General features: G+C 47.3%; 1 protein-coding gene across 2 annotated transcripts in view; it reads right to left on the minus strand.

Moving 5' to 3' along the window:
* Positions 1-5283: 5283 nt before the first annotated feature.
* Positions 5284-16289, minus strand: part of DPY19L3 (dpy-19 like C-mannosyltransferase 3) — a 40394-nt gene continuing 29388 nt past the window's right edge. For both annotated transcript variants that reach the window (XM_033127242.1, XM_033127241.1), the window contains exons 17-19: positions 10430-10562; positions 8488-8646; positions 5284-7356 (exon numbers count right to left, since the gene is read on the minus strand). In XM_033127242.1, the coding sequence (XP_032983133.1) occupies positions 7195-7356; positions 8488-8646; positions 10430-10562 (454 nt within the window). In that variant the 3' untranslated portion in view covers positions 5284-7194. The remainder of the gene's footprint in view (positions 7357-8487; positions 8647-10429; positions 10563-16289) is intronic.

The following is a 16289-nucleotide window of genomic DNA, read 5'->3' on the forward strand; positions in this document are numbered from 1 at the left end:
GCACCTGCCTCCTCCCCAGGGCCCATCCTGGCCACCCAGGAGTTCCACTCCATTCCCTTCGGTGAGGCATGCTCTGCTTGAGCTCCATTTCCTGGTGTCGTGGATTGGAGGAGAATAAGGGACAAAGCGAGGGTGAAACTGGGGCTCACCTTGGGTGCTACCGTTCTCTCAAAGCTTCCAGCCCTGTGTTAATTGCTGCCAGATACTTCATTTTGGCCAGACCCTCATTTCTTTTTAACCAGTCTGTGGTAGGCAGAGTCCTGAGATGGCCCCCAAATCCCCTCCCCTTGAGTATGGGCGGGCCCTGTAAGTATGATGGGATTCACTCCCATGATTATATGGCAAAGGTGAAGGGGTTTTGCTGAGGCGATTCAGGTCCCGAGTCAGTAGATTCTGAGTTAATAAAAATACAGATTAGATCAGGTGGGTCTGACTTACTCAGGTGAAAGCACGTCAAAGAGGACCTGGAACTTTCTTGAAGAGGGAGATGCCCTCCTGCTGGCCTTGAGGCAAACCCCATGCTGTGAAGTACCTGTGGAGAGCGCTGGCTGGCCTCAGCCCTACCAGCACAAGTAACTGAGTTCTGCCACCGACCTTGGAAGAGGACCCCTAACTCCAGATGAGCAAGAAGCCTGGCTGACACCTTGACTGAAGCCTTGTGAGACCCGGCCACATTGTGCTGACTCCTGACCCATGGACACTTTGAGATAATAAAGGTATGCTGTTTTAAACTTAAAAGTTTGTGGTAATTTATTATGTAGCAATAGAAAACTAATACACTGTGTTGCGTTCTGGTGTTAAAACTGGACTAGTTTCGGGGCAGCCAGTCAGCTCAGTTGGTTAGAGTGCGATGCTCTTAACAAGTTTCGATCCCCACATGGGCCACTGTGAGCTGCACCCTCCACAACTAGATTGAAATGACTACTTGACTTGGAGCTAATGGGTCCTAGAAAACACACTTAAAATAAATTTTTAAAAGTTTAAAAAAAGTTAAAAAGAAACTGGACTAGTTTCCTGAAACAAACTGGGGAGTCTTCCTTATTTTTTTATGGCCCAGATTAGATAAATATGGAGTTATTCCTTCTTTAAAAGTTAGAATTTGGCTGTGGACCCTTCTTGTCCAAGTGTCCTTTGCATCTTTGGGTATCTTTCCAGATCTTCTATGGTTCTTGTCTATTTAAGTTTTCTATTTCTTTTTGGGGCCATTTCGACTATTTCTATTTTGTTAGGAAATCATCCATTTCCTATAGGGTTTCAATTTATGTTGTTTTTCGCCACAGAATTACATATATTATTTCACATAATTCTTTTTACCAATCTTGATTCTGGGATTGTCTTCCTTCACGTTCCTAAATCTTGTATATTTTTCTTGGTCAGGTTTATCAGGTGTTTATGTCATTTATCTTTTATACAAGAACTAGCTTTTAAAAACTAGCTGTTTGGGGAAATGTATTTATCCTTTCTACTATTTCCCGAGTTGATTGATTTCAGTCCTATCTTTTAAATTTCAAACTTCCAAGCTTCCTGATTTATTCTGTTGGTTCTATTTTCCCTTTTTTCATTATGAAAAATTCCAAGCTAGTTTAAAACTGTCAACTCATGGCCAGTCTTGGATCACATGTGCCCGAGATGGCTGCTTGGTTCTCCCAGCTCCCTGGGAAACCCCATTCTCAGTCTTTGCGTTTCTTCATGCATCAGTGCATTCAGCTGGACTGAAATTAGATGAAGGAACTTACAAGCTGACATTACTGAAAGGAGACACCTTCCACTATTGCCAGGAAGATGCCAAGCAGGTAACCGCTTCCCTTCACAACGAGCTCCTAGGAGACAAAAGCCTTGAAGACCATGGACTGCACCTGGGGATCCTGTTACTGGAAAGGACACCAAATCAAAGGCACTCCCCAGCTTTGTCAGAAGGGGACTTGTCAGGCACCTAACCGTGAGTGGACATCTGTCCCCATACAGATGTCAAAGGCTCCTCCAGGATGAGGAGCCGCGGACAGCAGAGGTAGATGACTGTCCTAAGACATGGAAGGCCTGTGTGCCCCAGAATGAGGTTAAACCCAGACACCGTGGTTTGTCTTTACCTGTCTGCTAATGCTACGTTCTTGTTCCTTGGGTTTCTCTATAGTCCAACTGCTGGACATGATGAACATGTATAAGACGACTATTAATTCTTTTCACGGCTCATGTAAATGTTCTATAGATGAAAATACAGGAAAATGAGGCAGGGCACAACTCGGATCACAGTGGCGCACAGATAGAAATGGTGTCGTGGTGTTTTTCTTGCAACGAAGGCCGTAAGGCCCCACTGCCTTCCACTTAGCCATCCTTCCCCTCTTGGGACAGCTCGGCCTCAAAGCACAGCCCATGGTCCGGGTGCTGCCCCACCTGCAATGGTCAACAAGACGACGTCCACACTGAGGCCTCCTAGGAAGGAGCTTTCCCAGGCCTGTGAGACCACACTATTCGACCAAAAGGCTGGCCATCAATGCATCCTTTGGACTGATTTATGACCAAAAGGGGGAACTGCGGATGAAAAGAGGGGTTCTAAGGAAGGTGGCCTCACAGGGTGGTTGATCATAAATTCCCCCCTTGGGCAGCCAAGGGTGGGCGGTCACGTCCCAGGCCTGGAACTTCTTCGGTGAAAGGTTTAAGCCAGGCCCCTGCATCTAGAATCACACACCTTTGGAATGCCAGAAGTCACCCCTCTGAAGGGGGACTGACCCTCAGGAGTGTACACAGTCCTGTCAGCTGCCCTGTGATCCACCCCTGCCTTGCCCTCCCACCTCCATGTGATTTTCCTTAGGTCCCCTCCCTAATTCCAAATGTGTAAAAGAAACGGCGAACTGTCACCCCCTGGAGCATTCATCTGAGATCTTGCTTTCAGACATGTTGTCAGTTTGGGTCAAATAAACTCATAAAAATTCTCTACAGGTTCGATGTTCTTACGTTGCCACTTCCATTCCCCCTTCCCTTTGCTTCTCTTCTATTGTTATTTATACTCCACTAAATCGATTTCACATTACACTGTAGTTCTAGTACTTGCATTTTGAAAAAAAAAATCCTATAAACGTCTCTATATTAAATTAACTGATAAGGTTTATGATTTGACTTTCAGAAACCTCTTCCGAAAAGAGGGGCAGAGAAAGAGCATTCTCTCTGCCAGCTGATGGTGTCACATGTCAAACCGTCACATGCTTGGTCCATTCACATGCCGTCTCTCACTCACCTACATTGTTTGTAATCCTTCCTTCGCTACAGACGCCTCCAGCCCAGAGCGCACTTACAGCTCAGGTGTAAACACTCGGCACAAAGTACTTGCCGTCCCACTGCCAGTCCCTATCATCTCTGAGTATTTCTCCTTGAAATTTCAAACCCAACAAGCACATTTGTTATCAACACACTCTTACCGGAAATGTGGGCTACCACCCATCTTCCAGAATTACAGAAGGCTGAGGACTTAGGCAGGAAGCAGAAACAAGTCCGAAGGTCCAGCAAACAGCACTCACCTCTCTGAGGATAAACTGCTGACGGACTCCTTGGGGACCCTGAGGTTCAAGTGGGACCGACAAGCAGCTGTCAAACCAAGTCTGTGAGGAAAACCCTTCAACACTAGCAAGTGGAGTGAACACCCAGAGTCACGATTACACTCCTCTAGCGCAGACTGAACACACTTCAATAAGGCGGTGCCTTGATTTTTGACCTTCAAAGAAATGAAAGGCATATCTTGTGTAATTTAAAAGAGCTTTATTTAGTATATAATCTCCATACAGTTCAGTGCAACAAATTATAAAAGCTCTTTGTAGGATGTTCCTCACAGGATGTTAAATACAGAAAATCAATTGTCACAAGAAAGAAAGCCTAAGAGCTTTTCTCCATCAACAGACAACACTCTACTTTAGGCCAAAGGTTCTCACAGGCCAAGTATTTGTGAGCATATTAACCAGGAGACACGATCTGAGAACACTTCAATATCTTACTATTAATTCCAGGGTTTAAGAAGTGGGCTGTTTTAATGTAAATTCAGGTAGGTTTGGGCCAAAGATAAAAGTGTTATGTGACAAAGTTCACGTGCAATCACAATAAACATTTTTAGTTAGTTGTGGAGGAAATATGCAAACCACACAGAATACTGACATCTGTACTTGCCATCAGGCAGCATGCACACACGGGCCCGTGCGCACACACACATGCACACACACCACACGCATGTATGCACACACAGGTACATACACACACATGCACACAACCCCCACACATATCCCCCACACACATACACCCAGTGGATGTCACTAAGGTCAAGAAAATCATCTTCAAGTACACAAGAAATGGCCTGAATCACACTCAGTTCTGCTCCTGGCTAACGTACCTGGAACAAAGTCTTATTTCCTAAAAGTCTGTAATAAAAGTGACAGAATCTTTCAAGTACAGTGGAATCTCTGTTGGCCACTGTGATCAGCATCATTGTCATTTCACGAAGCAGGCGGGTTACAGTCGACCCCCCCTGACACCGAGGGTGTCTTTGCACGCTCCGGCGAGCCCCTGGGGCCCGTGACTCAGATCTATTCTGGCATAAATCACACCAAGGATACGACGTGGGTGCTCTTTAACACCTCCCTGTCTAGATTTTTAAAAAGTGGAATAAGTACTTGAAGGGATCTATGAAGCAATCTAAGCTCAGGAATTTTCTTGAGTTTTATGTTTTCCCAAAATTTTGTAATTTTCTCAACCACACCTAATTTAAAAGAAATTTTTATCAGCAATTCGACCTTTATCAAATCTTATCAAAGCACTCAAGTAAATGTTTTCAGAAATAACCCTTTCTTTTTACCCGTTTGCTAAGTTTACGGTGAGTCGAGTACTTACAATAAGCAATGGGACACACAGAGGACTGGGGGGGGAGCAGGCGCTGTGAGAATACCGACGGGCAGGCCCAGTGGTGCCGGCGCAGTCACCTCACAGGGGACACAGTCTGTCCGGGACCTGGGAGCCGTGCAGTGGGGGTGAGTGCACCCACTGCACTCAGAAGGTCTTCTCAATGATGGCTCTGAAGCAAAACCAAGTGGTTACTCTATCCATACAACACAGCTACAATCTGAGGTTATGACCCAAGCCTAACAGTCACCGAGGTCTGTGTGGTACGGAGCTGAAGCCGCCCATCACCTGGTGGGGTGCCAGCGGTCAGTCCTTTTCCTCCACGTGCTCTGTGAGAAGGTCATAAAAGGGAACACTCATGAGCACTACACATACTTAACGGGATTTGGTCATGGGAAATAAAAATGTCTGCTCTACACGGTCACAGTGTGGATTCTGTCTTGCAAGGTTGTTTTTGGCACTTTTTATTTTTCACCAAAGACTGAATACTAAACGTGTTGGCCACATGGCACTTAAACTATGAGGAAAGATTACTGCATGTCATCAAGACAGTGATGATAAGCATAAAAATTTAAGTACACCTGTCTTGTATATTGAGACTCCAAATACCCAAACGCTTACATTAATGAATAAAGGAATATTTAAAATAAATTGAAATATATCTGGGAAAGTAACAGAGCATTTAAAAATGAAAGTATATAGTCTAACGTGTTGAACCTTCCGTGTGCTTGGTTCCCGTTAGAGTAAGGCACTCGCACGCTGCGGCTACCACAGACGTGAGCACGGCTGCTTCCTTAAGTTGTGGGGCCGACTAAAATGTTGTATTACTGTATTATCCTTAACTGCAGTGGTCTCCAACCTTATTAAGGGACACAGGAAAGATATAATTCGGGAGTTTCAGTTGCATAATTTAATAAACCCAGACACCGTCAATTTGTATTTAAGTTTTCATAAAAGCCGAGTACCCTTGAGTCCAACGTGACAGTGTAAAATTTCCCTTAGACTGCTGCTTAATAAGTAGTAAGTGAATATAAAATCATTTGAACACATGATACCTGTGGTAATTTACTTCAGTCCAACTGCAAGGAGAAACATTAAATCATTTCCGACTGGTAAGAACAGGGGAGAAAGTTAATTTCATTAGCCATCTTGATTTAATTAAATACACAACATGCTTTTTACCAGCAACTTTCACATGTCCCCATGATTAGAAATTAATTATAAAAGCAATTATCAAAAATTCTGAGCAGCTACACGTCACCCTCTGTCGCTATTTACGAGTAAGCGTGACTCAGAGGCACTTGCTGCCTTTAGCGAGGAAAAGCCCTCACAGTGAGACTGGAGACCGCAATCGAACTGGGTACGAAAACGCTCTCGGCCAAAAATACCGTATTAGTGAAACTGTTAAGATACAATATTTTAAAAATATTCAGACTTTGTAAGGTTCTAGACTGTAAAAAAATACAAAGGCTAGAAACAAAAACTTTACAAAATCTTGCAAACCCAGTAAATTTAAACAAGTAAGAAATAAAGAAAAATTATCTTTCTTGCAGGATAGGTTAAACAGTATCAACAGGTTTTACAATAATGACACTAAACAGTAACATGTACATGGCTACATACGACTTAGTACATTTTCACTTTTTAAAGACATACAATCTGGAACTTGAAACACCTTTCTGTGTCCAGCATTAAAACATGCACGCACATGTGTGTACACACGCACACACACATGCACACAGTTAATACATGACACATATCACTGAAGTGCTACACATTACATTTCAGACAGAGCACAAGTATTAGTCATATACAAAGACCTAACATGATTATTTGAAATATTAAAAGCATGATAATTGGAAAATATTATAAAATTTTTAGGTGAAACAGGACAATAATGAGCTTTTAAAAAGCCACTAGTAGGTCTTGACTAGTGAAATCACATTAAATAATTTAATTACGCATCCCCTCAATTCAACTCAACCATCATGTCTTAAGTCAACTGAAAATTAATAGTATTTGAAATCCTGACTGCACTCTGGGTTCACACGACACGTGTGGTTCAGGCCCCATGGGGAACCCATCTGGGTTACTCTCAGGCCAGAGAACATCAGCGGGAAAGGCAGAGACAAGACGGAAGACACCAGCTGGTACAAGATACTTTCAAAGATGGAAACACTCGTGTAAACATCTATAGAACTTACTCATCTCACAGCTTTAAGGTACAGCTACCTAATTACATATGAAACTTTATCTATTCAGTTTCATTATGATGGAGTTTCACATATCAAAAATAGAGACAAACAGAGAGCTTTGTTACTTGTTCCTGGAGAGCTTGTAAACATGGAATGTTTTGTTCTGAAATACTCTTGTGAAGAACACTGTGTAGGGAGGCAGGTCTCTCTTTATCTCCTCACAGAAGCGGGGGTGGTCTGCAGGCTTCAAATCCGGATCATTTTGTACTGGTCCATCCATCGTCTACAGCCAAAACGACACAGTGTAATTTGGTTAAAAAAAAAACACACAAGAAAACAAAAAAAAACAAACACACTTATGAGACAACAGAAGTAGAAATAGGGGTTGGGTTTAAGAATGATGTTAGTGAATGTAAATGATATGATTTCAAGGTCAGTGGCTACGTGGACATCAGCTGGTCCACGCCCCACTAAGTGTCAGCCCAGGCTGAGGAGGACAGTGGTCAGTGGTCATTCTGACCTCTGTCAAAACTGGGACTGGACTCGGTGTCCTTGTTGTTAGCAAACGTACGGCACTGTTCCTTGACAAAAACGAAATTCAAACAATCACGTGACAGTCCATGAGTTGCCCGGTTAAAAGTTAAACACGAAGCACAATTTAAACGCACGTCTTGCTGACTGTACCTCCTCTGAATTCAAGACAGTTATGGGCAGTTCTGTGCTCTGGGCACAAACGTGCATCTCAGATGCTTCCTCCCTAGCTTTATGGAGGCCTGACTGACAAAGCTGTATGTACTAGAGTCACACCAGCTGGTCTGACACACACGGGTGCAGTGACTACAATCAGTTAATTAGAGCATCGTGTGGGTGAAAGGGACACACCTGCGGTTCTAAGGGGAGGAAGTTCTGGGGGTCTAGCGCACAGCACGGTGGCGAGAGTGAACAACGTGCTATACCCTTGAACTTTGCTAAGAGATTAGATTTTACGTGTCCTGAACCTCAAATTCTGTACAGTCATTTTCCTCCAATTTAGGCTAGGTTTATCTGCTCTGGAGTATAAGCTTGGTCAGAGAAAGCCACCTTTGTGAAAGTGTGGCCGCGGACAGAAGGGGACACCCATGGGGGCTGGCAGGGCAGAGATGGGGCTGCTGTCACTCCTGCATGAGCAGGGCGATGCTTTGGAGCAAGGCCTGCTTGGCTGGTCCAGGGTTCACTTTCGTATCAGCAGCAGAACGTTCATATACACCTCATGCAGAGCCTGACACAGCCACTGGATGGTGGCGTGCTGACCTGAGCTCGGAGACCTGGAGCTCCCCTGCCCCGCCCAGCCCGGGGCTGTCACTAAAGTGACACTAACGGTGGGGAGTTGCAGGTGTGCTTGGTCATGACAGTCTGTATGGCGGGGGATGCTTACATGGCCGTTGGCCAGGTCCAACAGGTCGCGAAGCCGGCAGCCGGGGCGGTGCCTCCGCTCATAGCAGATGCTGTCCTCCAGGATGACGTAGTCGGTGCCGAAGGAGCGCAGCAGGCCGTGCACGTGCTCGGCAGGCCTCTTCGCATAGATCTGGTAAACCTTCAGAACGGGGCGGGGGGACAGCACTCAGTGGCCAGCCAGTGAGGTGGCTCCCCTGGGCTCGATCCTCAGCCCCGCCCCGTCCCATGCAGGCCACCTCCTGCAGTCCGCGAGCGTGTGGGGGAAATGCCAAAGGAACACTGTCTGTCAGGACAGTCTTGGGGATGGTGAGCGAGCCATGCTGAATCCATCTGGAGCCAGACCCGATTATTCTGAGTTGTTAGCATGTTCACCAGCAGACGCCAACCCGATGCTTCCAGTGTCCTAGCACTAGGGCTGAGCAAGTAAGACACAACCGCTACCTTTCAAAAGGGGACCTTTAGACTAAGAGGGTGCACTGGGCTGATGGCAGCTGGGGGCACATACACGTCTAAGGAGGCTCAGCTTCTGGTAAGGGCAGTTAGGGAAAAGGACCCCGCAGGGTCTGGTCCCCAGGCAGGTTAGGAGGTACTGGGTCCCCACTCGCCTGGTGGCACCTGCCCTGAGTGAACAGTGTGGCCGGTGCTGGGACTTGGCTCTGGGCAGTCATGCGTGTGCTGTGAAGAGAGGAGCGGCTTGCTTTGCTGCCCGCTCGTGTCTAATGCTATGTCCCTGGTGTAGGGGGCTGGGTCCTGAGAGCCTGTGTCTGCCTGAGGAGCTCATCTGCTCCTGCTGCCAGGCCTGACGCTGCCCCGCCCACAGCCCGCACAGTGGCACCAGGGCCCCTGGGGCGTCAGTCAGAGCACAAGGCACAGGACTCGCTGTACGTGACGCATGTCTTCCACACCCAGCCACCTCCCGCTGCACCCCAGCTGGGAACCAGGTCGCTCCTGCTGCTTCTAATGCGGGCGATCAGGAACACTTGGGGCCACCTGAAAACTTCCCATTTTAGCAGAATCTAGGTTCAGACAATTCTCATAAGAAACATGGGATTTAGTAAAAATCTGTTGCTTTTAGGCTAGTTAAAACACCGCAAACAAGGCTTTTCAACTAATTTGCAGCTGCCAAGATTACAAAGTGACTGACGTAAAACATCAACAGTCTTAAAGCACTGAATGGCTGGTGAGAACCAAGGGGGACGACTTGCGCGCGTCCTGCTGTGGTCTGTGTGCAGGTGCCTGACAGTGTGGTGGCCCCGCTCCCCAGGACCCAGGCCTCCCCCAGAACCCCGCCTCCCGATATCCGCTGTGCAGACTGGTGTGCACACGGCTCCTGTTTGGAACTGTTTCTACGATCCTGAACATCAGGGGGACAACCTAAATGGTCAAGGGCAACACGCTACACCCACCTAACAAAATTCTACGCATCTTGGAAAACAAGCAGCATGTTAGGGTGCGGATGTGTGATCGCCGCCCCGACAGGTCAGTCACTGCTTCAGGGGGCCCGGGGGAGATGAGTCCACGTGCGGGCAATGCGCTGCGGGAGGGCGCAGGGCCTGGGAAGGCAGCCGGGGGGGGGCGGTGACGGAGGAGGGGCGGGACCCCTTCACTACATCCCCTCCTGTACTTTCTGAACTGGGAACAATGTGGCTGCGTCACCTATGCATGAACACGCACACTTGCAACCAAGCAGGAAGGTCCACAGACATGTGACCAGTGAGCTTCTTTCCCTCCCAGCCTCGGAGATGTTCTCAAATGCTGCGTTCTGTGCATCTCCAGGTATTTTTCCTCTTAGTTCCTCTAACCAAGGACTGGACGGCTCAGCAGCATGTCTGGATCGGGGACACAAGCCCTGCGCACGTCCGCTCTGCTGCCCCACCTGCCCCAACTACCCCACCTGGGTGGGCCAGGCAGGAGGGCCTCACCGCTTTGGTTCGCTCCCTCAGGCTGCTGTCCTCAAAGTGTGGGTGGTTGGTCAGCGTCCTTCCCGTGCACAGCTTGACTCCGGCCAGCAGCTGCATGCTCCCCGCAAACACAGCCGTCCTTGGGGTGTTAGAGCTAAAAGATTAATGGAGGGGTGTTGTGAGCCACTCAGGTTTCCTGGCACAAGTAGCACCACACCCATGGGTCTCGGGACCACCCTGCGAGGGCAGGGAATGCATGGAGGGCGGGAAACATGACGCTGCTAAAGATCCTGAGTGGCGCTGCCCACCTGACGAGCCTGTGTTCTGACAAGGCTGGGAGGCTCCCGACGGACTGTGTTGCTGGGTCTGCTGTGTAACGAGCTGTCTTGGGAGGCGGCGTCGCCTGGGCTCAGTCTTCCCGCCCGGAGCCCACACCCGCCCGCCTGGTTCCAGAGGGGCAGACTCACACAGAGGACGCACCGTACTGCCACGCTCACTGTATAAATTTAGCTAACAGCCAGGACTGCAGCTGATCGTGAGTCAATTCCAAAGGTTTTTGTTTCAAACAAGCAAGAGACCACAGAAATTACTACAGGTTACTTTTCAGAAGAAAAGAATTAGTAAAAACAAAAGAACACGGAAAGATTCCATAACAGCCAGCAGTCCTCAATGTGGGGGTGGTTCCACATTTCTGATGTGGAAGCAGTGTTGCCACATTCCCTTCCTTTAGTCCTGGTCAGGAAAAACTCCATGTGTACCTTAAGGAATACAGGACGCTCCAGTGATAAAGCACGACCTCACTTTCCAAATGCCACCAGGCTATGTGGCTCTGAGTCCCCACGGCGGGAGGGGCACGGCAGAGGCCAAGGGCTCCCCGGTGCCGGTGAAGCAATTTTCCTTCCCTCGCTGAAGAATCTCAGCAGCCGATTTAATTCCCTTCTATTCCGTGGAACCTGCATGTCACTGACTGTGAAGGACCCAACCACGACCACGTTTCCCCCCATGCACTGTCCCCAGCACGGAGCTGCCTACATAGGCCCCTAGGGCACTGAGACACATGTCCATGTCATGTTAAGAAAGAGGAGTCTGCCTGCTCGGGCGACGTATGTGATGTGGACTTTTGGGGAGCAGTCTACCTAAAATCATTAAAAGAGCACACCCCACAGAGGAAGCTGGAGTGGACTGTTCTCAAGCTGGAGGACAGGCCTGAAGGGCGCCCTGGGGCTGACGTTCGCAACAGAAGCCCCGTTCATTCATCTGTCCTAGGAGGACGTCCTGTTTATTCCAGTTAATGCAGAGGCCACAGCATGCGTCACCCCACAAAGGCCCGAGGGTGTCCGTAGATGAGCAGCACACCCCACAGTTCGAGCTGCAACACTTGCGAATAATTTACTTTTGAAAAGCCCAAGATTTTCTCCCCAACAATGGCATTCTCAGTCACTTGAACTGCAATAAGCTTTCTGAAGTGATGAAAAAGTGCACAGAGTTACTATGACCACACAGGGACTGACCTACTGGTGTTGGAGCCCAGAAAGTGGATTCCAACAGGAGAAAGTGTGACGTAAGCTTGGCTGTGCTGACAGGTTGTCAGCATTCTGACAAGCTAACCCAGGAACACAAGACAAGGAGGCGTTTGCTCCGTCCCCAGAACCAGTAGTTTCCAGGGAGTTCCTGCCCTGTGCCCCAGGCGGTCAGGGGACTAGGAGGGTTTCAATGACAATGTGAGAAGGTGCGGGGTTCCTCTGGGAAAAGTTTACAGAAATTCAGTTAATTCAACGAATGCTTGCTAGACAGTCTGTGCCGTCCTGGGCGGCTCTGAGTCACAGCGTGTCATCACTGCCAAGGAGAGCAAACACAGACATACGTGGATTAAAGAAAACGGCATCACGTTCCCATGCCAGCCTGCTTCCTTCTGTATCCTCACCACTGGCACCAACCAATCCGCTGCAATCGCTGGCACAACAGCATGACCTATTAACGCCCCAACGTACTGTGCTGTCTCTGGGTCCTCTGAACTAAACAGATAAGGACGCAGGACGAGCACATGTCTGGCAGAGTGTGAGACAGGCAAGAGCTGCGGGGTGAACTCGCCTGGTCCGTACACTTACTGCCCAAGGAGTGCCCGGCTGGTCTTTCCACACAAACGACAAACCCAGCATCTGAGCTGGTGATGTCCATTCAGACTGCAAGGCTGTCCTGGCGTTACTGTTCTCAATATACACTAGGATGAGCTAGGGAGGTGCACGGAGCTGTTCCCAATGCATGTTATAGCTGGCAGAGAGACATGGCTGGCCTTGTAATCTACCCACGGCATTCCTGAGGACCTACTACGTGCTAGACTGGCCAACATGGTATGATAACCTGTCTTCAAGCTTACCGGCTAGCAGAGCCAGACTCAGCTCCCATTACAGGCAAACACTGAAAACAAGCCAGCAGTCAGCCTATCACATATTTACTGACGTTTGCTGGGGGCTGCAGGTGTGCTGAGAAGACAACGCATTGGGCATGGTGCCGACGTGGTAAGCACTGCCTCCCCCAATGTGCTTTGACAGCACCGGAGTGCCCCAGCCGCAGGCAGACAGGTGATGGGGGAAGTTGAGCACAATATGGGACAAAGTGCTTTCAGCTGTGACTGTGTTAAGGTTTGGCCTCATTAGCAGAGTTAGGAGTTTAGAAGAAACATAATCTCTTTAAACTGCCAGCGCAGCAGCCTTCTGGCGTGTTCACCGGCGCTCACTAAGTAAGCTCCTTGGTTTTGTTGCAAATAGCAAAATACAAGTACCCCAAAGCCTAGACAATGGATTAGAAATAACTGCTCTGAACACTACTGACGTCCAAGCACAGCAGAGACGATTCACTCTGCTTGTTCGACTGGGTCTGTCTACCAGCCCCACGATGAATCTGGGAATATTTCACTGCTGCTTTAAATATTTAACTTTGCCCGTAATGCAAATGCAAAATTAAACAAGCAAAGTCGAACGAAATGAAACACACACACACACCCCTCCTTAACTTCAAAAGCCCAGGTTCACTGTATTTTATATTTTCTGTGGTAGATTTCACAGGCACAGGAGAAGGGATTGTGTCCTTCACACCAAACACGCAGCGTGAGACACCAGACTGGTGATTCTTCCTTCAGTTATGTCTGCTGACAGTCTGTGGTCTTGTCCAAAACTGCCAATGTGCTTCCAACCACTGAACGACACTTCTCTATTATAGAAAAACAAAGCAATTTTTACCAATGTTTGAACAAATGATGTCTAAAATGAAAGGATCATTTGTTTCTATAGTTCTGTCAAGCTCCATAGCAGGCTGCCCAACCTGCAAATAATTTATTCTGTAAGAAATGTCACTAAGTAATGACAAGGACTCACAGGTCAAATGGATTTACATTCTATAATTTAAATGTCATTCCAGGAAGACCTGATGGCATTTGGAACAAATATCCTCATTTATTTCTGAAGCTCTAAGCTTCAGCCAGCTACTGCCTGTTGAACTAATGGGTAAACTGAACATCATGATGAGTGAACATTTGCTTTCTCTACACTTCAGACTTACAGAATTATGCAAACACTACAAAATGATTCATTAAATGTAAAAGAGGCTATAGGCATTTAAGGTCTGGACTTCAGCTACAGCATATTTAAAATACAGAGCAGTTCTTTCTGCTTTGAGGAAATGCAAGGCAACTTTGTCCCACTGAGAAAGACTGCACAGGCAGGCTTCATCCCTGTGTCTGGTGAAAACCACCTAAGGCCAATTAGAATGTCACACCTCAAAATATTCAAATCTACAGGTCGACCTTAATTGCAGTGTCAGAAAAGAATTTCAGGAACCAACAATGAAATGCTATAAGAACACAAAGGAATGAGGTACGGACCACCAAAAGCTGTGACATCTAGCCTTACTGAAGTAATGTGCTTTCTAGTTACACATAAAACCTATAAAAGTACCACCTGGGTTTTGCTGAAAGCGGTACCAGAAAGTAAAAAACAAACCCAAACCAGCGCAGGTTTTTCATCTTTGCCTCCAGGAAACATTACCAGGAAAAGGGGTCAACAAGAACACATGCCTTTCACTCTGCTGGATGACAAGGGCACCAGGTGGACACACGGGCCAGGCGTGGGGGCACGGGCAAGCTGATCGCCTGGTTCTCGGAGGGAAGACTCTGGGGCCGGATTGCGACAAAAATGTCCTTGCGGATTAACGAGAAATTTAATCCTGAAGTAGTCTTGGTTTTATACTTAAATTTAAGCCTCTACTCCTCTAAGGAACTAAAGACAGAAAAGCATAAAACAACATTTTCTCTTACTAAAAATTAGGACTCTAAAAATGTTTTCCACTAAAACCTGTTAAGTCTTTACAAATCTTACAATGGAGTCACCAGTAAGATTGTGGAAGAATGAAAACAGTCGTGCTGAGATGAGGTCCCACCCGAATAGTGGCAGTTACAATGGATCGCCACTTTATATGTACACAGTTGGTGCTCAGTAAGTGTCTGTTAAATGGTGTTAGCGGTTTACAACTTCACAATGAGATAAGCATGCAAAGCTTTGTGTATTAAGGCTTTGTTTCCACTGAAAGACAATCCCTTTGGTATCACCCTCTCATATTAATAAGTGTCATCCTACAGTGAAGCCCTTTCTTTCCCCCTTGATCTGTCTGTTTAGTCTATAAAAGGCCATCATTGAGCCCTTCAAAAAGAAAATAACTAACCCCCGCTGAGGCGATGAACCTTTCAATCTAGCCTCAGTGAACACCTGGAAAGACCGGGTCCCCAAATGGAAGCTCTGTGTCCCTGGAGCAGAGGTGACGTCTATCTCCTCAGCATTACAGACACGAAGTAGACACTGGGGGATGAGGGTAAGCTTCTTCTCAACACTTGACATAGAAGCTGCCCTGTGCCAGTACGGAGTGTCACTTTTGGTCCTGCTTCTCGTCCTGACTCATCCTGGAGCACACTTCACCCTGTAATGAGAGCTGCATCCCCACCCCAGTAGATGCTGCCGTGACTGTCACGGCAAAGGACTTTGGCTGTTAGGAACAGAAGCAGACAGGATGGGAGAAGGTGGCACCCGTCACTGACAGCGCCGGTCCCCACACACAGTTTCAAGCAGACGTTCAGATACAATCTGTGGGCGCTGAGCCCACTACCTTCCCTCTGACGAAGCTCAGACCTCTGACTGCAGACACTGTGGTCAGCCGCCACGTTCCATGCTTCAGAAGACACCAGAGGGTTCCGAGAATGTTCAGCACATTCACTGTGTTTTGGGATCGAAGCCGACAAACCAGAACTGACTTAAATGTCGACTGAAAAAACAGGCTTCCTTGTCTACGCAGATCCCGTCTGGGCACACAGCATCAGCATCACGTAAGCTTATTTCACAAACATGCTTAGCAGCTATTTTTGCAAAAACAGTAATTTAGATTTGAAGAATTTTAAAGGAAAATAGGCAAGATTAGATCACAAGGTAAAGAGTTTTTGGGAACAATACAAATCCTTCAGTTGATGAGAATTAAAAAAGAAGTAAAAAGAGGATGTCTACACACAGGGAGAGGGACTGTTAGTGAGAGAATGTAAGGAACAGACACGTCCCCAAATGAAGAAACACGAGACTAACAGACTGACTTCTTTACCCTGGGAATAATCTCTCATCCACGACTTTTCAGAACCAGAAACATTACTTTAAATACTTTTCTGTGAGGAAAAGCATGACAATAAAGGCACTACAGAAGTACACTCAGTCTTACACAGCCCTAAACCACCTAGGCTCTGCTGGAATAAACTTTTAGTGATGTATAATAAATTCCTAAAAGACTGGGGAGTGGAGGCGGGATGTTTAGAATGCTAACCCAGGCAGATGCTGGAGACCCTTCACCT

Source organism: Rhinolophus ferrumequinum, chromosome 15, assembly GCF_004115265.2.
Source record: "Rhinolophus ferrumequinum isolate MPI-CBG mRhiFer1 chromosome 15, mRhiFer1_v1.p, whole genome shotgun sequence".
In the NCBI taxonomy this organism is placed as follows: domain Eukaryota; kingdom Metazoa; phylum Chordata; class Mammalia; order Chiroptera; family Rhinolophidae; genus Rhinolophus; species Rhinolophus ferrumequinum.